General features: G+C 40.8%; 1 protein-coding gene across 4 annotated transcripts in view; it reads left to right on the plus strand.

Annotated features, from left to right (window-relative positions):
* Positions 1–25,394, plus strand: part of SPAG17 (sperm associated antigen 17) — a 284,808-nt gene that overhangs the window by 104,983 nt on the left and 154,431 nt on the right. For all 4 annotated transcript variants that reach the window (XM_058302965.2, XM_058302966.2, XM_058302967.2 and 1 more), the window contains 10 exons: positions 3,872–4,033; positions 5,244–5,316; positions 5,659–5,771; positions 10,131–10,268; positions 10,358–10,471; positions 11,055–11,205; positions 14,744–14,971; positions 15,067–15,285; positions 22,062–22,123; positions 22,675–22,788. In XM_058302965.2, coding sequence (XP_058158948.1) covers positions 3,872–4,033; positions 5,244–5,316; positions 5,659–5,771; positions 10,131–10,268; positions 10,358–10,471; positions 11,055–11,205; positions 14,744–14,971; positions 15,067–15,285; positions 22,062–22,123; positions 22,675–22,788 — 1,374 coding nt within the window. The remainder of the gene's footprint in view (positions 1–3,871; positions 4,034–5,243; positions 5,317–5,658; positions 5,772–10,130; positions 10,269–10,357; positions 10,472–11,054; positions 11,206–14,743; positions 14,972–15,066; positions 15,286–22,061; positions 22,124–22,674; positions 22,789–25,394) is intronic.

Raw genomic sequence — 25,394 nt, forward strand, 5'->3', positions numbered from 1 at the left:
AAGAATAAAATGTAAAGGAAGATGCAGGATGGTAATTCTTTTATTTAGTGGCATGTGGCTTTGTTTCATACCCAAACAACATTCTAGGCAGTGGTAGAGTCTTAATATATAATCTATTAATGGTGCAAGTAATAAACTACACAAGTTGTTGAATTATATATCCATATATCTATGTATTAATTCCTATGACTGACTATCTATATATATAAGTTCCAATGCTTTTTTCCTAGGCCCTTGCTTTTTTTGCCAGCATTGTCTTTTTTAATATATTTGGCCAACAAGGTCTATTAATAGGATGACTTGACCCCAGCCCAGGCATTTCCTGAGAGCATTTACTGGCATCTGTTATTGACGAGCTTGCAGAGAGGAAAGACTAAAACCATAAAATAGGGAAGCAATAGCATACCACTAAGTGCTCAGTTATGTGAGACACTCTCCAAGTTTCATATTAATTCAGAGAAAGAAGAAATGGGATGCTTTGAAAAATAGTGAACGCCAGATACATGGGGGTGTTTAAAAATATATATATAACTTGACTACTTATCAAAGACATTGTGGACAGCATTCAGGCATTGGTCTGTTATGGAAAACCTCTCAGGGCCGTTTCTGATTGAATTCCCTGTCTAACCAAACAGGGGGCCCGGAGCGTTGAACCCCCCACAGGGGTGTGCATTTCAGCATCAAGAGCGCTAAAGTGAAAGCAGAGGCAATGGGAGGTCCAACACAGAGTTCCCCCAAAGGAGCCGGGCAAAGTGAGGGGGAAGGGGGGTGATGGGGTGTCTGTGTATGGTGACTGCGGGGAGCTGACTGGCTAAGAGGAGAGTGAGATCAGAGCCAGCAACAATTTCTCATTCAAAGTAAGGTTCCCGTGGTCAGCTGGGACTTTGTGTGTCCCTGATCCTATTACCTCCAGACGGATGTGCACTTGATGAAGTCAGGGGAAATACTGAGAGGGAGGTCCCGATCTGAACCTTGAGGGTTGGACATGATTAGAATAAGTGGAAGGAGGATTAATGGATCAATTCATTTGAGTTTTAAAGACTCTCAGCAGAGGCATTAGATGTCACTGTGTAGAAACAGACCCCTTAATTCTGATATCTTGTCGCTGGTAAGAATAAATATTAGCCTTATGCTATATATGGAAAATGAAGCTGCACATAGAAAAGCTGAAGTCAAAGGCAGAGCTCATTCTGAGCAAAACTGTTTACCCCAGATTGCTTTGCCTCTTTCCACCCCTTCATCAGATATGTTCAGCTTTCCAGCTTTGCCTTCTATTCTCCTGTCTTCTAAACCTGATCTCAGATGATCCACTGTCATCTCTCCTTTCCTGATTCAGGCTAAATTGCTTCAGTGTTTCCTTTTCTCAGGAATATTCCATCCTGTTTTATTGGAATTCTGGATTACATTCAACAAATGCGAATTTTGTTTGGAGAAGAGGCTATTCCCCTGGATTCCTGAAATTCCCCCTCAAAGCCAACTTCCTACTCTTCCTCTTCCATAGACCATCTCTTCTCCCAAGCACATAAAATCTAATGCCAAATAAAACCCACATTTACAAATTTGTGTTTTAGAGAAGTCATCTTCTTCTCATTAGGGCCAGGACCTGGCTGCATACCTTATCAAGAACTCATGTACATTTCTGGTTCACCTAAAGCCCAGGAGATCCCAGTCATATAATGCCTGAACCAAAGTTCAGAGGAGACAACACAAGAGTCTTCTAGGGTAGTCTCAAACCAAGTACTTCCTGCTCCTGTTCTAGCTCGGGCTCCCTCCTGAGTGTCTCATCCATCCTCCAGGCACAGGCTGAGAAGAGCTGAAATGTATTGCCCCCAACATAGACTACATTCCATTGCTTCCTCGGGTCTCGGACATGCACACCGAAGCACACAATCACAACATCAGAAGACCCAACCCCATCTCTAGGATCCTGCTTCCTATCCCAGGGTCCATAATTTTCTATTTATTAGAAGAATTTTATCACTCAATATTTAAATAAAATGGTGGTGGCTGTAGTTTGCTTTTTAAAAAATAGAAAGAGAATGATAGTATTTGAGTGGCAATTAAATTGCAGAAAAACTAGCTTTTGTCAAAAAGTTGTCAGCCTGGAGTATTTCTGTATTTACAACTAGGAGAGTAATGTATTGGCGTGCCTTTTTGCGGTATGAAGGTAACTATCAGCATGGCAACATCCAGCTCTCCAAGGAAACTTTCAGGGCTGTGCTACCCAGCCGGCCACTGTGATCCCCTCTCAGTTAATTAGCAAGCATTTATTGAACATCTTCCTCACGCCACGGCTTGGTCTGGGTCTAAAAGCAGGAGGCTTTTAGAGCCTAGACATGTCTCAACAAGCCAGAAGTTTGAGTGAAGGACCCCGGCGTTGAGGACAATGGTGAAGGAGGGGCTTGAGGACGGTCTGGAATAGGTTTACATTCCCGACAGTAAAGGCCAGTAGTCTCAATATTGAAGTTCGAAGTTTACTTTAAATTTAGGATCACTTAATAAACATAAAAGCAATAAGTCTACTTCTAGTAAAAGTACTAAATTCATGGTATAAAAGGGAAGGATTGCTTGCCTCCTGTTAGCTCGAGTGAGTTTTTAGACCTGTTGCGCTCTCAGTTAACTCTGTGAGTTGATAATGGCCTCATAGCCAAGGCAGGAGCCAGCCCAGCAGTCCCCCTTCCTCTCTGGGAGGAGGAAAGCGCTGTAACTTGGGCTGCGAATAAGCAGGCTGTATTTCTGTTGAAGCAAGGTAACGAAAGCTCTACATCAAATAAATGCCCATCAAGAAGTGCTAACTGCTCATGTAAAGACATCTGCAACATCTCAAGTTAAGGCCCCGGTTGCTGAAATAATTTGCTGGCTTTTAGCCTGTGATTTGCTGTTTGATTTAAAGCTGAATTAACTAGGTTAAGGTAAGGAATCATTCGGCAGAAGCTTTACCATATTTCCTGTAAATATAAACAAACCAAAACAGTGTTTTTATGCCAAAATTTGGGTAAAGAAGCCCAGGTTGCAGATTAACGGAGGATGCTCAGTCTTGGAGTAGGCTCCTGCGGCCAGACTGAGGAGTGCGCTGACGGTGGGCAGAGCCTTGGGTGGTTGGCCTCCTGCCAGGCAGTGACTCACTGGACCCACGAGAAGCTATCTCACTAGATCTTACGTCTTCACCTCACACTTAGGACAAGCCTAGTTAATCCTTCTTTGCTTTCAAGCAGGCAGACCTACTGATCACAGTGCTCTCCTCCTTCTGGAAATTAAAGCACGGATAATGGGAGGAGTCTGATCTAGAACTTTATTGCCAGCTCCTAAAACTTGTGGGTATTAGAGCAGCAGTAGTCTACCAGGATTTCCTGTGAAAGGAGAAAGAGAGGAAGAGGGGGAAAGGAAGGGTTATTAATTGCACATATCCTGCAGCAGGCTTGGGTTATGAGAGCAGAGCTGAGCAGGTGGTTTCCACCGGGCTTCTCGACAGCCAAGAGAGCAAGCGTCCAAACTCGCTTTTGACTGAGATATCAAAACTACCTATCTAATAGCAAAGTGTGTATTTTAGGAACTGAGATACCCAAGAAATAGGTCGTAGTGCTGAGACCAACGAGGAGACGCGCTCTTACCTCACCAAAGCGTCCATAGGCCCTTGCAGTAGTAGGCAGCCCGAAGGCCCTTCGCGGGGAGCAAGCTGCATTTTGGGCAGCAAAAGAGGCGAGAAGGGTCCCAGGTGAAGACTCAGTCACCCAGACCGAGATTCAGTGGTTTGGGGAAGTGCTTCCTTGTGGTAACCAATGCGTTGAGCTGCCGAGAAAGACCCAGGCCCTGTGTCGTATTCCAGCACACGGAGCTAATGCGTGGCTGCCCGTTCTCCTCTCGCCCGTAGCTGGAGCTGGGGACGGGCATCTTTGAGGGCGTCGCCTGCCTGATGTATGACAGCCTGGACTGGAAGCGGCAGCACCAGCACTACTTAGAGAGCATGCAGCTCATCAACGTCCCGCCAGCGGCGAGCGAGAAGCCCGGCCCAGACGGCCCGGGGATGCCCGAGGTAGGCATGTGCCCCCACGTCCCTGGGGGCCGGGTGACTAAAGCAACAGCGGGGCTGTCACACTTAGAAACCACAGGAAGTGAAAATCACATGAAGACGTGCAACGAGATCCTGCCGCGACTGGGGACGTGGTACGTGAGGGTGAGAAAGAGGGCCAGACCCAGGGACAGCAGAGGAGTGACCGGGCGGCACGGGCCTTACGAAGCCCACCTGCCACCCCGGGCGTGCGCAGGGACTCCGCCTCCCAGGTGCGGCAGGATCATCTCCAGAACGAGGGGGCATAGGTGAGGTCGTCACAGTGACCCGTGCGTTTATTTGGCCCACGTTTAACACCTACAATGTGCCAGCAAGGTGCTGGCAATATGCTAATGAGCCAGCCTCAGTCTCTTTCCTCACTGAGCATAGTGTGTGACGGGGACAGCAGACAAGTCACCAGTGGCTTCGCCATTGTGTGATGAGATGATGAGCGCTGTGAGAGCAGTCAGCTTAGACAGTAGCAGACGCAAAAAAAAAAGTGTCAGATTTGCTCTGATCTGGGAAGGGTTAAAGTGAAGAGAAGGAGCCAAAACCAACAACAACAACAAAAAACCAGGGAAAATGAAGAAGTCTTAGTGAGAATTACCTAAAGGAAAGCCTGAGGAAAAACAGGAACAGATGGTATGATATTTCCAAGAAAGAGATAAGGATATACAAAAATACAGAAGTAAAAAGATACGGAGAAGCCGAAGCCAGATTGTGGACTTCCTTTGGTGCTGAGTCAGAGCGTGGATTTTATCCTGAAGACACTGTGAAATCACAAAAGGATGTTTAGAGGAAGAGAACATTTTTCTGGTGGAAAAACTTTCTCACTCTCAGTGTCCTATTTCTCCGTCACTTTGCTGACAGTTGTTCACTGTGCTTTGTTTGGAAAAATTTTGGAGCCCATATCTATTAGCTTCTTTCCTTCCTTAGACAACACTCTTTTTCTTAGATCCTAATATTGGCAGATGAATCTTGCAGTATGAACAGAATGATATGCTTTCAGAATTCTGTTGGATCCTATCATATTAGCATTTGAAAGTATGATGAAGGAAGGAAGGGAGGGAGGGAGGGAAGGCGGAAGGAAGGAAGGAAGGAAGGGAGGGAGGGAGGGAGGGAGGAAGGAAGGAAGGTAGGTCTCCTCTGAGTCTCCCATTCTCTTTCAAAAGTTTCTTTTTAATTCTTCTTCTAGGCACCCCAACCTGTTGCCACAGCCCCTGGAAAGAAGAAAACACAATATGAAGAGCCACAAGCTCCACCACCAGGTATGTGTGAAACCTGTTGCTGAAGGATCAGTCCCGGGATGCAACAAAAACAGACAAAAGATTCCCGGTGCCGCTGAAAAGAATCCAAGCAGGACACAGAAGAATACACACAGAAAACAGACACACAGAGCAGACAATGGGGAGGGGGGGAGAAATAAATAAATCTTAAAAAAAAAAAGAAAGAATAACGAATGCCAGCCATGTTGCTTTCAGATTTCTCCCCATCTGCAGTCCCAACATTTGCTAGTGCATGGCCATAGTTTAAAATTATGAATGAAATTTTGATGGAAGAAAGGAAGAACATATCCTGATTGGGTAATGATAGATTTCTATATTTTACAGTGGCTTCCGTTATCACAATGGAAGTAGACATGAGATATTACCATGATTTGCTGAATCCAATTCCAGAGGAATTCATTTCTGTGCCCCTGATACTGCACTGTATGATAGAACAGGTGGGTACAGTCAGAAGCTTTTTTCCAGGTGGGTAACCTGAAGTAAGTCTTGTCATTGCTCTTGGCTTCAGTTTTCTTCTTCATAAACTGCCTTCAAGTTACATACACAATACCTGAATGCATTCTTTCTCACAAAGATTAAGGCATTTAAGGTAAAATTAACGTTTGCTTTGTTCATCAGCTTCAACCCTCTTTTGCTTTGCTAGGCTCTGGAATAGCCTACATAACGTTCTCTCAAGTTAAGTGGAGAATATCCTTATACTATCTGGATCTGGTGCCGTTTTAGGTGGAGAGAAAGGGAGTTGTGCGGGTGGGAGAGCGTGAAGATTACGTCTTTATTTGCAAACTTAATCAATTTTTTCTATTTCTGAGGACAGTTTTAGCTATTAGTAATTTTCTTATAAATATGTCCATTTCATTTTGAGTTTTCAATGTGGTACAAAGTTCTTTATACTACCCACTTACATGGTTTTTGAAAAATGTTTCTCTGTATCTGGGTATGTTCTCTTTCTCCTGATGAATGTTATTTATTGTGCTTCTCTTTTCTTGATCATGGTTGTCAGTGGTGTATCTATTTTACTGGTCTTCTCAAAGAATCAGCATTTCATTTTATTGATTGACATATTTGTTTTTATTATTATTTATTTTATTTACATTTAGTTCTTCATTTATATTTGCTTCTTTCTACTTTCTTTGGGTTTATTTTGTATCTCACTTTCCAGCTTCTTTTCCAGGACAATGACATTTTATTTAACCCCTGTGATCTTACATCAGTACGACCTACTTCCCAATAACACTCTCAGTATTAGAAAATCACATAATGATTTATTTGCTAACAGAATCAGAACATAATCATCGCCAATATGATTAATTTAATATGTCAAAGATTTTGTGCAGCTCTTTTTGTTCTTACAATATATTCCACTAGTCGTACATCACATTACTCTGGTTTAAAGTCACTTGGAATAGTTTCTTCCTTTGTGGTTATGCTTCCAGTGAAATATATATTTAGCTTCATTTATGTTTAGGAATTTCTTCTTTAAACTTAGTTTGTTATATGATTATATGAAATATTTACGATGGTTCCAAAGCCAAATCTACAAAAGAAGATGTTTTCAAAGAAATCTTTGTCCCTTCCATTAAAAAATTTAGCACTCATCCTTCCTTTGTTTTTGTATGAATTTATATTTATAATATAAGTAGTTGCATGTATATATTTTTTGGTATTTATAAGAGTTTGTATTTTTGTTTACATGGTTGCTTTTATATTCATGACTTTATTGAACAGTCTCTATCTCCCTAGTTTTTGACTGTTTATTGTCCCATTTTTCACCTACACCTCCCTTCCTTTCAACATCTGATTTAAGTAGCATTGTATTTTTACTCCCACTAAATAATTATAAGTGAACTTTTATCTACTCATCATATGTACTCTATATTTGCTTACTATTTTCAGAGCAAATAGTTATGACATACTATAATTTCTTCCCTATAACCATCACTTAGTCTTAGTTCTACAGACAAATGTATATTTTTTGCACATCACAAGTCATTATGTCAGTAACTCTCCAATTATTTTAGGTATTCTGAGGTGGAAGATGGACTGTGGTTAAGAGAACAAATATGGTTACATTCTCTCATGATCTATAACAAGTATATAATACTAATCCATGTGTTAATAACTTGTTGGGGAAAATACACCAAATATAAGATATTGGCTATTGTTAGTAGGCATATTTTGATGATGTTCTTTCATAGTTTGTAGCAATTGTTTCACCACAATGCAAGGTGTTGGTAGTGGGGTGATGTATGGCAGCTCTGTATAATGATATGCATATCTATTTGGTAAGTTCACAACTTTTACTATACACTTATTGTTTATGTATGTTCATGCATGAAAGATACACTTCAGTAAAAAGAATTTAAGAATACACTGTGAACCCGAGAAAATCAACCCAGAACAACTAATGCTAAGCTATTTTCTAACAAAAGTACTATATTTTAAAGAAAAAAAATAAAGTCTTTTGAGCATCAAGCAAAAAGACCAAATCATTCATAAGAGAAAGATTATCAAATTGGAATCAGTCTTTTCCACAAAAAAATTTTATAAAAGAGAATACAGTGACATATTTATGATATTTATAATAGTTAAGAAAAGAACTTATGAGCAAAGGATTTTATATCTGTCTAAACGACTTTCAAGTATAAAGGTCTTACACAAACTATTATGAACATATTAGACTATTGTTTCCATGATCCTTCTAGAGAAATCTACTAGAAAATCAGGTTGAGAAACCAAAATAACTTTCCATCTTCTTGATTAAAAACTTAATTCATTTATTTTCAGTCCTCTTTGCTTTCTAAGGCTTGTACTTAAGACTATAAAATTCCCTTCAAGTTTTGCTTAGGCTGCGTCCTGACACTTTTGATGTATTCGGTTCTAAATATTTTAGTTGCTTATTTAACCTATAAATAATTTTAATTTCCCACCATGTGTTGTGTATTCCTGATTCTATTGCATCGTGGTCAGTAAACTTGGTCATGTTAGCAATGTTTAAAAATGTACTGGGGCTTCCTATGTGATCTGGTGCACAAGGTCAATGCTTGTTAATATTCCAGATGTATTTGAAAGGAATTTCTCATAAATGACAGCAGCACATATACAGTGCTTCCTAGGTGCCAAGCACTGCCCGAAGTGCTTTAAATTCGTTAATCCATTTAATCCTCATAACACCCCTATGAAGGAGGAACTATTTTTATTCCCTATTTTGCATATAAGGAAACTGAGGCACAGAAAGGCTAAGTAGCTTGTACAAGTCCTAAGTGGCAGAAATGGAGCTGAGCCTAGGCAATCTCAGTAGAAAAGTGTTCTGAGGGCATTTCTCTGGGCCATCTTCCTCCCGGCGTTGCTGATGAGAAGTCTAGTGTGGACCTGATGCTTCTTTCTGGGCAGGTAACCTGTTTTTTCTCTCTGGCTGCTGTCAGGGTTTTCTCTTTATCATGGATTGCAGTAGGCTGTGTCCGGGTGTGGTCTTGTTTGTGTTCTTCTGCTTGTCATTATGCCCTGAAGGCATTACAATCCAGTTTATAATCACTCTGAGTAAAACCCACACTCCCTACGCTGGCCTGGAAAGTCCATGAGGCTGTGGCTCTGGGCCGTACCTGTCATTTCCCACACGGTCCCTCCACCCCCCTCACCCCGCACACTTCCCCACATATGTTCCATACACTTCAGCCAAACAGGCCTCCTGGCTTTCACCCGACTCTTCTACTTAATTCCACCTTTGCCTTCTGCTTCAGCTTCTCTGCCTAGATACCCTTGCTTCCAAGTGTCCTTCTGGTGGGCACACCTTGTGTTTAGATGGATCTTTTCCGACCCCCACCCCACCCATCAAAGCAGCCCCCACAGCATAAAGAGCGCCCCCATCTCACCTCACTGTCTTTTCTTGTCAGCACCTGCTCTTTTGGCCCTTACAGACTTTTGGCGATGCCTGGGCAGGAGGGGGCAGGAATGCTGCCAGACATCCTCCCCGCAGCAAAGAAGTACCTCGTCCAAAATGCCAAGAGCGCGAGGTTGAGAAACCAGTAGGGCAAGGTCAGAATCCCAGAAGAGGACTGTGGGGCAGCGCAGAAGGGAGGACCCTGAACTGGGTGCCCACTGTGACGACGCGGCCAACCTGAGTTGCTCATTCGCCACGTAAAACTGAACACGGCGTTCAATCTTTCTAGACATTCCCCGCACAAAAGAGACCATTACCCATTACTGAGCTCTTCCTTTTATGACTTTTCTCTTCTTAAAGAAAACACGAGAGCTCAATCTGAACTTCAGTCGTCCCACAAAAATAGGCTTGGGGTTGGGCCAGTCACTTAGCTTCATTCACACTGGTTTCCTTTTCTTTAAAACAAAATAATATCTACACCAAGAGATTGCTATGACGCGTAAATGAAATAATGTATGTGAAGAAGCCCACCACATGGCAGGCACTCAGTAAATAGCTGTCGAATCCAAAAAGGTGGAAACACTGTTTTGAGTGCCTTAAAAGGAGTGAGTCACCAAGCAAAAATTACAATATGTTGTTATTTTGGCATGCACGACATAAAGTTTCTTGTTTGCCATCGGTGTTTTGTGTTATCTATCTTAATATATGTATTAGAAAATATCAACTCTAGTACATGGATTGCAAGCATCTTTCCTTTTATTTTGATAATCACCGACACTTTTTTGCCAAGTTTGCATAATCGCTGCTACTTGACTAGTGGAAATGAATGGACTTGTTCTCGTGAGAAGCATCAGAAATAAATGAGGATCCATTAAGAACAACCCTTAAACCAATTCCGCCCAACTGCTTATCTCAACAGGTTGTGGCAACTGAGGAAGACCTTGTGCCCCCCAGTCTGGTGGAGCCCCCCCCCAGAGCAGACGGGTTGGACCACAGAATTGCAGCTCACATTGTGTCCATCCTGCCCTCTCTCTGTCTCTCAGAGAGGGAGAAAAAGGTCAGTTGGGGTGAGCTAGCCAAAGAGCTTCTGTGCTTTGGAAAAGTGTGGGTTCTGTCTTCTAACTGCTCTCCTTTCCACTTAAATAGAACCTCCATGAAGTATTCCTATCGGAAGAAGAAAGTGAAAGCAAAGTGGGGCCCAGAGGCCCTCTCCTCCTGAACTACCACGATGCCTACGCCCACAAGAGGTTCTCACTGCAGGTAAGATCGCCAGGCTGTCCCACGGAGAGCTGACCAGCGACCAATTGTGCACTCAGCTAAAGGAACCTTACTCAGGGCAGTTTTACCAATGCTAATTAAAAGCAATGTGCAAAACAGGTACCTGCTTGCACAGTGAAATATCCAAATGCATAAAAAAGAAATTACACCAAGAAAGACAATGTGCCTTATTGTAGAGTCCAGTTAACCATTCAATGGATTGTGACTATCACCAAATTGGCATAGGGAAGTTAGAAACCTTGAAATCTTATAGCTATTTGTTTTAAGTGATAGGGGAAGCCAGAAAAGAAACTCAGAAGGAAAAGATGAATATATATGAGGTCTCAGCTATCTGTCAGTCTGAACGAAGAATCCGTTGCTTTTGTACACCAGGAACCTCTGGCCAAGGGGGCGCTAGCTTTTTTGACCCCCAGCAAACACCACCAGTTTGTCTTCCCCAATTACCGCTGATTCCCCCCGTTCCCAGATAATGAGAGGGAGAGTATCATGTTCTGCCTTCTCCATATGCATAAGGCACTCGGCAGCTTGCTCGAAGGCCTTTTGTCATGTTGTTCTTTTTCATCAGGACCAAAAGAATTTTGATCCCGTTCAAATTGAGCAGGAGATGCAATCCAAGTCGCCCCTGTGGGAGCTCCTTCAGTTCCCGCTGCCCCCACCCTGGAACAGCACGAGACAGCTAGCCGCCATCCACGAGCTCCTGCACTTCTGCACTAGCGGTGAGCGCACGCTCTGTCCCCGCGTACACTCCTTCCTTCACGGCCACCTGTACCTCATGGGGGTCCAGCCTCATTTGCTAAGCATTTGCACTATTGAAAGGCCAAGGTGAGAAACTTAACTGACTACAACTGTCTTCTCTTGGATAATGACATGAGCAAAGGTAGGACAGCTGTCACGCATAGCATTCTTCAATTTGACCTGCTAGGCTTTCTTTTCACTGTGTCGCCACAACCAGAAAGTCCACTCTTTGGCTCCCCTATCACATTCCTGTACTGCATTATTAGAGATGAGATGGTAATCCCTATTCTGGCTAAGAGGAATGCTTCTATGCTTCCATATCCTCTTCTGGAACCTTCCTAAGTTAGGAGGGAAATGAGAAAGGTCTCTCCCTCTCTCTCTTTACAAGGTCCTTTATTCAGAACAACCACAGCTCCTATAGGTCCCTCCTTCTTTATAAAGGAGATATTGAATTCAGGGATTATTTCCCTCTGTTGTATGCCCCCCTTTCTGTCCTTCATAATCCTTTCATTTTGTAATCACAAAAGAGAAAAGATCCAGTTCATCCGAATTTGGCAGGAACGTTTACCAGGCTAAAACTACCACAAGCACCCCCTCCACACCCAAGGAAGGAGGGAGATGAGTTCGACCTGGGAGGCAGATGTGGATATCTTAGAGCCTGTATCATCTGTACGCTCAGATTGAATCCCATCCTAAGATCAAACTCTGAGAGCAATACATATATTCAGAAATGAATTTTTTATGAAGTATGCAACACGGAGCCATAAAATTTTGTAACTGAAAGGAACCTCAGAGTTAATCTAGTCTATACTTAAGGAGGCTGCGACTTGGGAGGTTAAATTATTTGCCTTAAGACGGTGACCATATTGGCAAAGCCAAGACTAAACTTCCGGTCTCTCTCCATGTCCAGTCGAACACCCTTCCTTACATGAGTGAGCAGAAGAGAGGAAGGAAGTCACGGGAGGCCTCCAGGCTGCCATCCGCCTGGACGGAGCCCTTTCTGCATGCCACCGTGAACCCCAGAAACTGGGAACACAAAGATGACGAGAGAGCCCTCCCGCATCTGTGCAGTGCCAATGGTGCGCTGGTTCAAGCTGACCTCTTCTCACAATAGGACACTGTTCAGGACAGTTGGAGGCGGGGTGATTAAGAACACCTGGAATCAGCTTCTTCTTGCAGAGTTCCCTGGGATTGTATGATATAAGCACTCGTTTCCCAAAGCAAATCCTGAATCCTGGTTGAGGGGATGCACTGATGCATTTCCATCCAGACAAAGGGATATTAAACTTGACGAGAGAGGGCTCTTGACCTGGAAAGGAGAACAGCATGGACAGATACTGCTTATTTCATTTCTAACCCTAGCTAAATTAACATACATTTTTTATCTTGACTTCTCCATTTTGTCAGTAGGCTTAGTAATAGCAAAGCCAGGACCTTTTGAATGCTGGCCTAGTGTCTCCTCACGGGATTTCATACAGCTTTGTGGGCTCAGGGAGCGCCCATCTGCTGTTCCCACAGCTGCCCCCGCCCTGGTGCTCTTCAGAACAGCTGTCCTCTCACTTTCTCCTGCCACGTTTCTCTTCTCCTTCTCCCTTACCCTATGATTCTGTCTCTCCCCATCCCAAGTCCACACACAGCCCAGGGTTCTCGTTTCTGTGGCCGCCACTGAAGCGTCACATTTACCCCACTAACACGCCCTTTCCAGCCACTCCACCCTCCTGCCGCTCCTTCTTCTTTTCCCTTTCAGCACCTGAAACTGGCTGAGTCCACAAGCGAACTCGTGCTTTTCCTGCATCCCCACAAATAGGTCCCTCACAGCCTTCCCTACTTCAGTAAATGGAAACCATTTTCTACCAAATTTTTGCTCATCCTTGGTTCCTCTTTTTTATTCCCACCCCACAAACAACCCACCCTGCCCCTCAGTAGCACCCAGCCCAGTTCCTCAGCTCTCACCGGCCTGTTTCAGTAGCTTTCCAGCTGGTCCACGGGGCTCCACCTCCTTTTGCTACCAGCAACCAGAATGGTCTTACTCTGTAATTCTTTTCTTTACATAGTAACTAGGATGGTCTTTCTGAAATGTCAGATAGATCATGTGCCTTCTGAGCCCAAAACCCTCTAGTGGTCCCCCATTTCACTCACAGTAAAATCCCAGCTGCCTGCCCCACTTTTAGAGCTTCTTATCTGTCACCCTTGCCTTGTTTCGCTCCACTTCCTTAACCTTGGCTTCCCTGCGGTTCCTCAAACATGCCAAGCACACTTCTGCCTCAGGACCTCTGCACTTGCTGTTGTCCCTGCCTTAATCACCTTTCCCCAGATATCCTATGGCTTGCTTCTCCACTTCTTTCATATTTTGCCTAATTGTTCAGAGGGCTTTTCTGAAGCTACCTGATGAAAAATAGAAACCCCTTCTGAACAATTATCACGTATCATCTCCTCACACAGCGTTATTCTTATCAGCTCTCATATCTTATACAATTACCAGTTTACTGTGTTTCCACACACTGAAATGGCTATGCCATAAGAGCAGGGATTCGTTCATTGCTGTGTTGACCTCTGTGTTCCCAGCTTTTTATATAGTCACTGACACATTGTAGGTGTAAAATGAACAACAGAGCAAATTCTCTCTTATTCTCTAACTCAGGCCTCTTCCCTGCCTCTCATCCGAATTCCCCATATGTTTTTGTTTTGCTTTTTTCCAAAAGGACCCCCTTGTACTGCCTCATCTCTGTCGCAGAAAAATGGAGATGACTTCTGAATCCTTGATCTGCCACCGTCATTTCCTTTTCCTTCACTGAAGTCCATGTTTATCTGTGAATCCCCACCTCCCACCCCTCTATCCTGATGCCTGGAGCACAAGAACTAAATCTTATTTTCCTTGAATCCCAGGTGCCTGGTACATAGGAAACAATAATCATTGAATGAGTGAGTGATGAATGGATGAATGCTGTAAAAGAATAAAATGCACAAATGAAGAGAGCTCATTGGGAACTGATAAACTGAAGTGAAAATATGGAAAGTGCCATGCCAGTTTATGTGGTTTGTAGGGAGGCCTTTCCTGAGCCCTAAAAAAAGAAAACCCAACGACTGTAACAGCCTACAGTGGACACAAGTGAATAATTTCTCTGTTTTAAATTACAAGAGCAGCAAAGGGCAATTTGCCCAAAAAACAGTTTTAAACATATCCAGCCAATGTGGTACCCTAGGAAGTTCACATGAATTAATCTGGACACCTAATATTGATTAGGCTATGAAGTAGTTTGGGAGCATTACCTTGATAAATCATATCTTGGTGATATAGCTTTTGTTGTTGTTGTTATTAGATACTTCTGATATTTATTGCAGAATTAGGTCACCTGTGCTTAAAATCAGGTATATACCCATCAAGGTGTCCACTCCAAAGACACACAGCCACAGTGGACTCCCTCCTCATCCTGGCCTGATAGCCCCCCGTTGCCCCTCTGTAAGCCTTGTACCATGTGGCAAAGCATTCCTAGCAGCACAGCTCATGCTTTCTTACAGAAGTCTTGAGCTGGAACGAAGTAGAACGAGCTTTCAAGGTATTTACTTTTGAGAGCCTGAAGCTTTCTGAGGTTGATGAACGAGGAAAACTGAAGCCTTCTGGGATGATGTGTGGGACGGATTCTGAGATGTTCAACATACCATGGGACAACCCTGCCAGATTTGCCAAACAGATAAGGCAACAGCACATCAGGAAAATGAATACCCAAGAGGCCAAAAGCCAAACAGGTACACTGCACGTGGGGAATGAAAGGCATTCTTACATTTTTCAAATTGTAACTTTTCTAGTGTTGTATCTCACGGATCCTCTTTACACTGGCTAGATACTGAAGCCACAGACAGGCTAATATTTGTGGATCAGAGTTTGTCAAGGTCCTTGCAGGATGATGAAACCAAAAAAGAACCTTCAGATCCTGATCAGCCTGATGTTAAAAATATGAAGCATTCCGACTCAAAGAGTACAAAATCCTCAGAGTCCAACAATAAAGAGCTGTCGGAGCAGGAGCCTGGCTTGAAGACGCAGTCCCAACCTGAGACTTTGAGTAAGTAAACCCATGCTTGTGCGTGTGTGCGTATAGAGTAAAGGATGAGATGGGGAAGAACTCTAAAAAATATGTCAGAAAGCCTCTCATGTGTGGAGGTACCTGGATTGAAGTCATTAAAAAATGACACACCTTTTACTTAAATCACACAAGCTAAATGCAATTCACTTACACACTTTATTACATAGTATGTGAAATAGGAAGAGCATTGCAGTAGAAGCCAAGAAGCCCAGGTTCCAATCCAGGTGCCATCAATGACTTTTTCAAAGACCTATCAAACTCCTTAACTTCCCTGAAATCTTGTTTCTTTAAATATATAATGTAGAAATAAAAGTTACTACACCATGTTGCTACATCATTAATATGAAGATCAAACAAGACAATTGTATGTATAGTCCTTTGTAAGTTGCAAAGATTGATGAAGCTATTTATTATTATTATTATTATTTCATTATCATCATTATTGAGTTACTCATGCCCGGCACTAGTAGGTACTCAATAAATCTTTGTAGAATGAATGAATGATTATTTCTAATAAAAATGTGATCTGTGGAAAGACCACTATTGAATGCATAAACCATAAAAATAATTCAAGATGCATTATTTAAATTTAAACTAAATTCCTCCTTTTTTCAATTGAAAAACTGTTTCATATCTAAGGTATTTGGTTAATTGAACTTCATTTTTAACTGAATGTTATTATTTAGCAAGTCTTCCTTATATCAACCCTTGTTTTAAAAAACATTCTAATAGCTCTTAGTCCATTCTCTTACCTTGGTAAACTTAGTGCAATTAGCATAGTATTTCACATGCTTACTGTAATTACATGCAAAAATTATAAAACATTACCTGCAATAACATAATAAAATGCCGAGTCCAGAGCTTCGTACACAATCAGTGCTCGATGAACATTGATGCCCTTCCCATCCCCTGTTTAGCACAGGTCATTACTCTCATTGTACAGGACAACATAAATATAGCTGTTAAAAGTATACAATTTTAGGTTAAATTTATATTGAGCTACCTTACGCACAGATGCCAGATTAATCTATCTAAAATAACAGTTCGGATATTTCTGGCTCATTACCTTCAATGGTTCCCTCCTATCCCTAAAACAGACCCCAGCCCCTTGGCCTGCTTTAGAGCTTCTCTGGTAATACCAAACTACTTTTCCAAAGTTCCTTTCCAGCCTTTCCCTTGTGCTCGCTCATCCTGTGCTCCAGCCCAACAGAATCAGGCCTTACTTCCTTTAGCCGGTCTGTTCTCTTCACTCTCCATGCCTTTCTTCAACAATACCCTCCCTCCAGAGTTCTCTTCGTTTATGACTAGGTTTCAGTGGCACCTTCGTGGAGCCTTATCTGATGTGTCCTTCCTGAAATGCCTCCCCAGCACTCCCGTGACCACAGCCGACCTACACTTCTCTTAGGGGAGTTAGCCACCGTTTTCTGCTATTTATTTTAATTATTCATATGCTGTATTAAGACCTCTATCATATCTTAGTTTCTTGGAGATAACAACTTTATTTTTAAAATATTAATCATATGCTGGGCCATAAATTCTTAAAGAAACTTTCACAAATTCAAAACTATACACACTGTGTTCTCATGCCACGGTGAAATTATGGTGGACAGGAGTTATGAAAAATAATGAGAAAATCCCCCCAAATGTTTCAAAATTAACAAATACGTTTCTTTCTATACAACATGTGGATCAGAGAAGAAAATCACAACAGAAATTAGAAAATGATTGATTATGAAACGACTGACTATAAAAACTCATAGAATACAGTTACAGCAAGCAGTTTTCAGAGAGAAGTTTATACCTTTAAATGGATGCACTTTTTTAAAAAGAAAGCTGAAAATTAATTATGTAAACATCAATTTCAAACAATTAGATAAAGATAAACAAAATGAATACAAATGATGTAGAAGGAAAGAAACAAAAATAAGTTTAGGATCAATGAAATAGAAAAGATAGATGCAATAGAAAAGAACAACAAATTTTTTTAAAAGTTTGGCTCTGGAAAGACTCATAAAATTGATAAACCTTTTACACAATGTTGATAACAGAAAGAGAGAAGGTACAAATAACCATATCAGGAATAGAACAGGAGACTTACTCTAGATATTATGGAAAGTAAAAAGATAATAAGGGTATACAAACAATTTTATTCCACCAAATTTGAGAATTAAAGGAACAAATTACTAGAAAAAAATATAGCTTCTCAAAAATGACTCAAGAAGAAATAAGAAACCTGTATTATATCATTTTCATAAATTAAAATTAGTAATTAAAAATCTTTGCACATAGGACACTCCAAGACCAAATCATCGATAAGTGCTACCAAATATTCAAAAAATAATCTTTAAAAAAATACTCCAGAGAATAGAAAAATAGTGTACCTTCTTCTACTAATTTCTGAAGCTAACATAAACTTGATAATAAAATTGACAAAGATAGTGCAACAAAAGAAAATTATAGATCAAACCCCTAAAGAAAACATAAGTAAATGGATCATTAATACACTAAATAATAATACACCGTGAACAAATATTTATAGGAGGAATACAGGAAAAATGCTTGCATTGGAAAATCAATATAATTTATCCATTAACACATTAATGAGAAATTAATATAATCATCTCAAACAGATGCAGAAAAAGCACTTGATAAAGTTCTGTAACAATTAATGAAAAAAATTCCTAAACTATGAGTAAAAGGAAAATTCCTCAGTCTTACAAGGACCACTTTTTAAAATACTACAGCAAACTTTTTGGGGTGAAAAGAGAGTTCCCTGAGTTGAGGGGGTTGTCTGCTACTGGTGGTGGTATTTATATTGCACTGGAGGTGATAACCAACGCAGGACGTCAAGACAAGGAGATGGCAAGTGGAAGGTTTGAAAAGGAAGAAACAAAACTGTCATTGTTTGTAAATATTGATTACGTAGAAAACCCAAAACATGCCACAAAAAATGATTAGAATTAATAGCTGTCATTGTTAAAGGACACACACGGGGATGTCTGGGAGGCTGACACATTTGTTTCATGCACTTTTCTGTATGAATTATAGTTCATATTTTTTAAGTGCTTAAAAAATAAGTGCTAAGTACTGCAAGAGATTATGTGTTAAGTTAGTGGTAACTGAATGGCCATCTTACTGTTTTCATTTTATCCAGATGAGGGTAGAAGAGGAAGAATTGCAATGGAGTGGGGTTATAAAAAAAGTTGCTTGCCCGTTGGCAGAGCAGATAAGTGAGGGTGAGGGGTAAAGAAAGGGTAAGAGAACATTTATCTAATATTGCCCTCTATATTCCAAGCACACTGCTAAGATAGTTGGCATATATTAACTAATAATTTATATAAACATGAAGCCTATGAGGAAAATACTATCATCCCAGTTGTACAGAAAAGGAAGCAAGATTCAGAGAAGTAAGGTAACTCGTATGTCAGAAGCCAGAATTTGGACTGAAAGCTATCTAGATCTCAATGAGTGCTTCCTCCACTGTGCCTTGTGGCTTCCTCAGTTCCAGAAATCCCTACTGATGCATCTCATGGTTTAGCCTTCTGCATAGTCTCTTCTTCAGGCTGACCCTTATCCTGGCTGTGCTGTCTTTGGGTCCTCCTTTCCCAATAGGGTAGATATCTGTTTCTCTGTTCTGTGTACGCTTACCTGGAAGCCTACCTTATAAAATTAAGCCAAATAAGTTACCTTGAGGCATAACGGCATTAGTGTATCTTATGTACACAGATATCTGACAAAGAAGTCACTTTAGGGTAATATGGAGCCAGAGTAGCTGAAAGAAATGTAAAGACTGAGGGGTTTTTTGGTTTCTCTTTATCTTTAAAGCAGCTGGTATTTAATTTTTCTCAGGCAGCTCTTGCCATCTGCTGGTCAGGTCCCGTAAATTGGTGTTCTGGCTCATGAGGAAGGCAGATGCTAATAGCAACTCCCTAAAACCTCAGAGCTGAAAACCCTAGAGTGGACGTTCTCGTGGTACCCCAAAGGCCAAGCAACCTTGGGAGCTGAACCTGTGACCTGAAAGGGATTCTACTTGGGGTACATGAACCTACCTCAAGAAACAATTATGTGTGAATGGGTGAAGGCAGCTGAGCCTTGCTGTGTCACTGTGACTATGGTGTACATGGGAATTTTTAAAAATTATTGTTATTTTCGATCTTGCTTGTTTTCTCTAACACTGACACTTACTGCAAAAGCGGCCACTTTAAGTCTCTTTAAACAAAACAGAAAACATTCATTTATTTCCAACATAACCCATTTAACATCGAATACATATAAAAGACTGTTCCTGGACATGAAGGCTGAATATTTGTGCTTTTCTTAACCAAGCATGGGATTTCCATCTGAGACTGTTTTTGAACTTGACAGGGCCTATTGGATATTTATGAAAAACCTGAGAGTTGATAACTATGAGGCTCTATAGGTTTAGATGTGCCCTTTATGCTTGTTGGGTGTTTTTTTAATAAAGTAACTGCTTTGCAGAGGGATCTTGTTATCTCTAAAGTAAAACAGATTAGGAAAGCTGTTTTTCAAAGGGATGAGAAAGCATCCATTTCCAGATGTGTCAAAAAACTACTGAATCACACTGTCAAAGGATTATGCAGTTGAAAGCAAAAATCAAAAAGAAAGAAAAAGTTGATTTTTACCATACTATTAAAAAAAGGATTCAGATTAGATTTAGACTGCTCTTTCTTTTGACAAAGTAACTGAGGCACAATTTTTAGAACATGATTTCTAAACTCGAGAGTTTTTCTGCTGGATCTGTAGACACGGGAGGGAATATCAAATCTCCCGGAAATCTGGGAGACCACAGAATAGAATAATTTTTATTCCATAGATTTCATATCAATTGCTTCAAGGACACACGGGACATCATGGTCTAAGTAGAGTTATAGTTGGCTTGAATTTTCTCTTGAGTGGATGTATTTCTATAAATGCTGAATTGAACTGGCATTATAGTTTTTCTCTAAATCAAAATGGAACATTTGTGCTGTCACTTTCACCAGCCCAAGGCAAGATGCAACTAGCAGCGAAAATGTAAATTTTTTTTAAATTCCTAAAGGAAAACATCGGCCTGTCCCTGGTAGGCAAATTACTCCCCTAAAAGCCCAAGAATGGTTGCCTTTGCCACAGAATGAAAAATTAAGTCTTACACTTACCCCAAAATAAGCTTCTGTTGTAGGTTTTCTCCCACATTTCTGCTTTCTCTTCATGGCTCTGTATTCATTTCCAGTTTCAATATATAATCTGGATTTCCCTGATTCAACAAAAAAAATTTTTTTTTACTGTGTTCTTACCATGTGCTGAGTGCTCAGAGTAGAGTGGGGAAAACAAGATAAAGTTCCTTTTCTCAAGGAAGTTACATCTGAGATGGGGAGATACACCATAAAGAAATAAATAGTATCAGGCACTGAGAAGTGTCATGATTAAAAATAAAGCAGGGTAGAAGGCAGAAGACTCGTGGGAGATGACGTCTGAGCAACACCCAGAAAGAAGGGTTTGGAAGGGCCCCGCTTGCCAGGCGGGGACAGCAAGGCAGCCCAGGCAGCAGGCCAGCATGTCTGGATGGAGCAAGGCAGGGAGAGAGTGCAAGGAGGAGCGCGTGGAGAAAGAGGCTAGGCCGTTTCCCACGAGAATTTGTAGAGCATGGGCGGGAGTTTTTCCGATATTCTAAGGCTCATGGCTCAAATGTTCAGCAGCATCACAAGTGTGACCCCTCAAGAGTCACCCCTGCATTCCATCTCTTTGGTCATATTTGGAAACTGCCACACACTGTATCCGTTTATCAGAGGTTCATTACCACAAGGGCACATTACATGTTCTGAGACATTCACAGTACAGATATGTGTTTATCCATGATAAACTTATTTATCATGGAACTCTTTTTTATATAACATTTATTAACTTTAGGAATTACTAACACATGGTGGTACAGAAACCAGAAGCATAAGTTTTTGTTCCCTCCCTGTGCATTTACATGGCTGTTTGCAACATAGTCAGGGATGATATCTCAATCCCAGGCATCATGTAAGTAGACTCATTGGTCACAAAGAGAGCTAGTGTGTAGGACTTATATAGATCCATTGTATGGTGCCTTGGAGTCCAGCTACCCATCCATTTATTCAGTTAACTAACTTCTATTAGACTCCATCTGTAAATCTACAGACGCTCAATACATGGTTTTCAAATTAGTAAATGATTAATAAATGAAAGAAGACCTCTGCAGAATGGTGAACTGGGAACACTTCTAATAGAGGATGCATTTATCTGGTAGCTCTCCTTTCCATACACCCCCCGGCCCCGCCCTAGTCTGTGGCCAACCGGACAAGACCCACACAAGTTTGAAAAGGCCCTGTGATGGTCACCAGCATGACAAGACATGGTATGCGGTAAGCAGTTGATATAGTACATTTAATCATTGTTTGCGGTGAGCAATTAATATAGCCCATTTAATCATTAAGTATTTGCAACTTGTAAAGGTACACTGTCAGAGGAAGTGCTATATTCTGAAGGCAGAATTGCTAGCATGCTATAAATTCAGTAAAGGAAGCTGGGTTCTTTTCAAAGTAAACAGGAATTTTCCAGGTAGGAACTGATTTAGGGTTACTGACACAACACCTTTTTGAGGTATGGAAAATGCCTTTCAGAATTCCCTAGCAGCACAGAAACAGATAATGAGGGCAACAAAAAAGCACGGGGCTGACCGAGGCAAGAACAAAGCCCGAATACAAATGGATGTTGGTGTCTTTGATTTACAGAGCAGACCATGAACAAGGAGATCAAAGATGAAACCGTCACAAAGGCTGATCCTCTTGAAAAGGTAAGAAATTATCTTCCTAAAAATGTAGATGACGGGTAGGATGATCTGAGAAAATCGCAACCCAGAGTGAGAAACTTGGAAAGATGCTTAGCAAAATGCTGATGCTAGAGGAGAGGCATTATTCAGACATCCCAGTACAGCTCCAGCTAGAAAGGGGTTAATTTTACTAGCTGGCTGAAGCACAACTTCCAGGCTCCATGCTCCTCTCTAGACAGTGTGGCTTGGCATCCTCACAAACACCTGCTGACCATACAGCTATGTAGAACTAATGCTGTCTTGAAGTGAGTTCAGAAAACCTGCCTATAATTGCTAACAGGACTCAGAAGAGTATAACCTAACAATAAAAATATTTAGATTATGTTGGCCATAAAAAAAGTCAAAGGCATACTCTTTCTGGCAGCAGTTCTCCTAAAATGTTGCCATATGGATTTATATATATGCAGATTTACCCAATTAGATGAAGTGCACACTGGTTAGTTGGAGAAGTCCAAGAGGGCTCCATTTGGACTTAAACAAATTAAAACTGAAATTGTATTCCTGTGATTTTTTAGAAACCCAAGAAGATGATGGTGGAAGCAGATTTAGAGGACATAAAGAGGACACAGCAGCGCAGTCTAATGGACTGGAGTTTTACGGAGCATTTTAAACCAAAAATACTGCTTCAGGTATTTATGGGCTGTGATCCTCTAGGAGACAGTCGGACAGGTCTGACTTAGGGGTGTGATTTAGAACAGTTCACCTCTAAGTCACTCTTTCACATCCAGTTCAGGTCAACATTATATACTTTGGCTTTAAAATGAGTTCACTGCCAGACTGAACGATGCATTCCCAAGGACGCTCCAGATTCGCTCCAAATATACTTTCCAAAAGGATGTTTTTATGAAACTTTTTAAGAAAAAAAGAGAAGTACCTATGACTGCTGCACATATTTTCTAGACAAAAAAGCAAGGTGTTGTTGGAAGCAAACTCATTTTTCTCCCATAGCCTCTGTCAGTTCTATTCAGTTTTCACTGCAAAGTATTTTCTGACATCATTGGCAGGTCAATGGAAACTGTGATAGCCACCATCCATTCAGCACTTCCCGTGTGCTAAACATTGTTTAACGTGTCTCATTGGCAAACTTAGTCCTCACAATACCCCTATGAAGTGAAACATTTAAATAGCAGGAACTGAGGCCCCTACATGTTTGTACAAGGTCACGTGGCTAGAGAGTGACAGAGTCAGGATATGAACCCAAGACATCTGGACCTAGAATTTGGCTCTTAATCTTAACTACTATGCAAAATAATGAGAACTCTAAAACTAACTCCCTTTGTTGTTCTTAGATTTTATACAAAAATCTATACTCTCTTTTGTTTTACCTTTTTAATTGGAATTTTATTTATATCAAAAATGCACATCCACATATTTTAAAAGCCAGGAAGTTCTACAAAGAGTCTTATTATGAAAAATATTTAATAGTAGACACCTGCCCGACTATGCCTCAATTCCCAGGAACCAAAATGTTCGACACATTTACCTGTTTCTTTCTATATTTAACTATTTCTAAAGAACAAGTATATTTTGTGTTTTAGTTTTTAGTTCAGAAGATAGTTCTGCCCATTCCCTTCCAAAGCACACACGTGCACACACACAAACTGACCTTCATTCTAGTATTTCTTACCTCCCTGACACTGTTAACACTATCATAATTTTTGGCTATATCAATATTGTAGTATTCTATGATTACCTTTCCCTTTTTGACACTTTGTTTTCCCTGGAGTTAATAATTACCTTTTTTCCATTTGTTTAGTTTGTTGTGCTGTTATCATTAAGTAATTGTTCTCTCAATATATTTAAACCTAAATATATTTATTTCATTGTCTATTTCATTGTCTTAGCTCTGTCTCTCCCAGACGCTCTGAGATCTTGCTTGTCCGCTAGACCTACTGCACAGCTGTGGCTCTGGGACCTTCCTTCACCGTCATCCTGGCCACACCCTCTGGCTCTTTCTCCATTGAGAAGCCCTGTTTCCTTAATCCCATGTCTTCTTCTGTCTTGTGTTACTCCCCCCTCTTAGAGGAGCATCTCTTCCAATAGCTTCTTTAACTGGGATATCCCAGTTCCCATTTGAAGGCAAAATTTTTAGTCATTGCATGTTTGAAAGCATCTTCATTCCACTCTTAGAGTTTATTGAGTTTGACTCTGTGTGAAGTCCTAAGGTAAATATTATTTCTTCTCAAAGTCGTGAAGGCATTTCTTCATAATATTCTAGCTTCCCAGGTTGTCCTTGAGAAAAAGAGTTAGGTTCTGATTTCTTATCAATAGTGTGAAACTGTTTTCTTATTAACTCTCGAAGATTTTAAGATCTTCTCTTTGTTTTAATGTTCCAGGTTGCCTTTGATATGTCCTGGTGTGATTCTTTTCTGTGTATTATACTGTTGAGCCCTTTCAATCCCCTTCCATTATAGTAAATTTGCTGTAATAATTTCTGTGATAATTTTCTCTCCTTTGTTTTCTCTATATGTTCTTCCTGGAACTCCTATTATTCTGATGTTGGACTTCCTAGACTTCCAATTTCCTTATCTTTTCCCTCCTAGTTTTCATCACTTTGTCTTTTTGTCTGGGAATATTGCTTAACTTTTTCAACCAGTCCTTATGTTGATTCTTCTATTTGCATTACTATCATTTTAATTCCCTAAAGTTTTGTTTTAATACAGAATTACCTTTTTAAGCCTTCTGTTCACATTCCAAGATGCAATATCTTATCTTCACTAATCTCTTCAAGGACATTGAAGTCGCCTTCCCCCTGCTTTGTCTCTTTTATTCTCCCAGTCACTTTTTTTTTTCAGCTGAAATTTCTGGTCTCCATTGTTCACATATGAGTGGAAGTATTGTCAATACTTGGGCTTCATTGTAGGTGGTTCCCTTGAGAGGCCATGAATGTTTGTGTATTAGGTCTGTTCTCATGGACCATTTAGAGTCTCCAGAAATAAAATTTAATTTCTTGTCTGAGAGGCATAAACATGCCTGTCAGGGGTTGGGTAGCTGAATGATGTGAGACTTCTTACCATTCATTCAGGATCTAAATTTGCACAGTCCAGTATGGCAGACACCTATCACACGTAGCTTCTGAGCTCTTAAAAGCCTATGTAGTCCAAATTGAGATGAGCTCAAATGTAAAAGACTTAGTATAAAAAAAGAATGTGACATAAATCATTAATTAATTTATGTTGATTACATGCTTTTGATATCCTGGGTTAAATGTATTGTTAAATTACATGTTTCTTTT

This window comes from Dasypus novemcinctus, chromosome 9, assembly GCF_030445035.2.
Source record: "Dasypus novemcinctus isolate mDasNov1 chromosome 9, mDasNov1.1.hap2, whole genome shotgun sequence".
Classification (NCBI taxonomy): domain Eukaryota; kingdom Metazoa; phylum Chordata; class Mammalia; order Cingulata; family Dasypodidae; genus Dasypus; species Dasypus novemcinctus.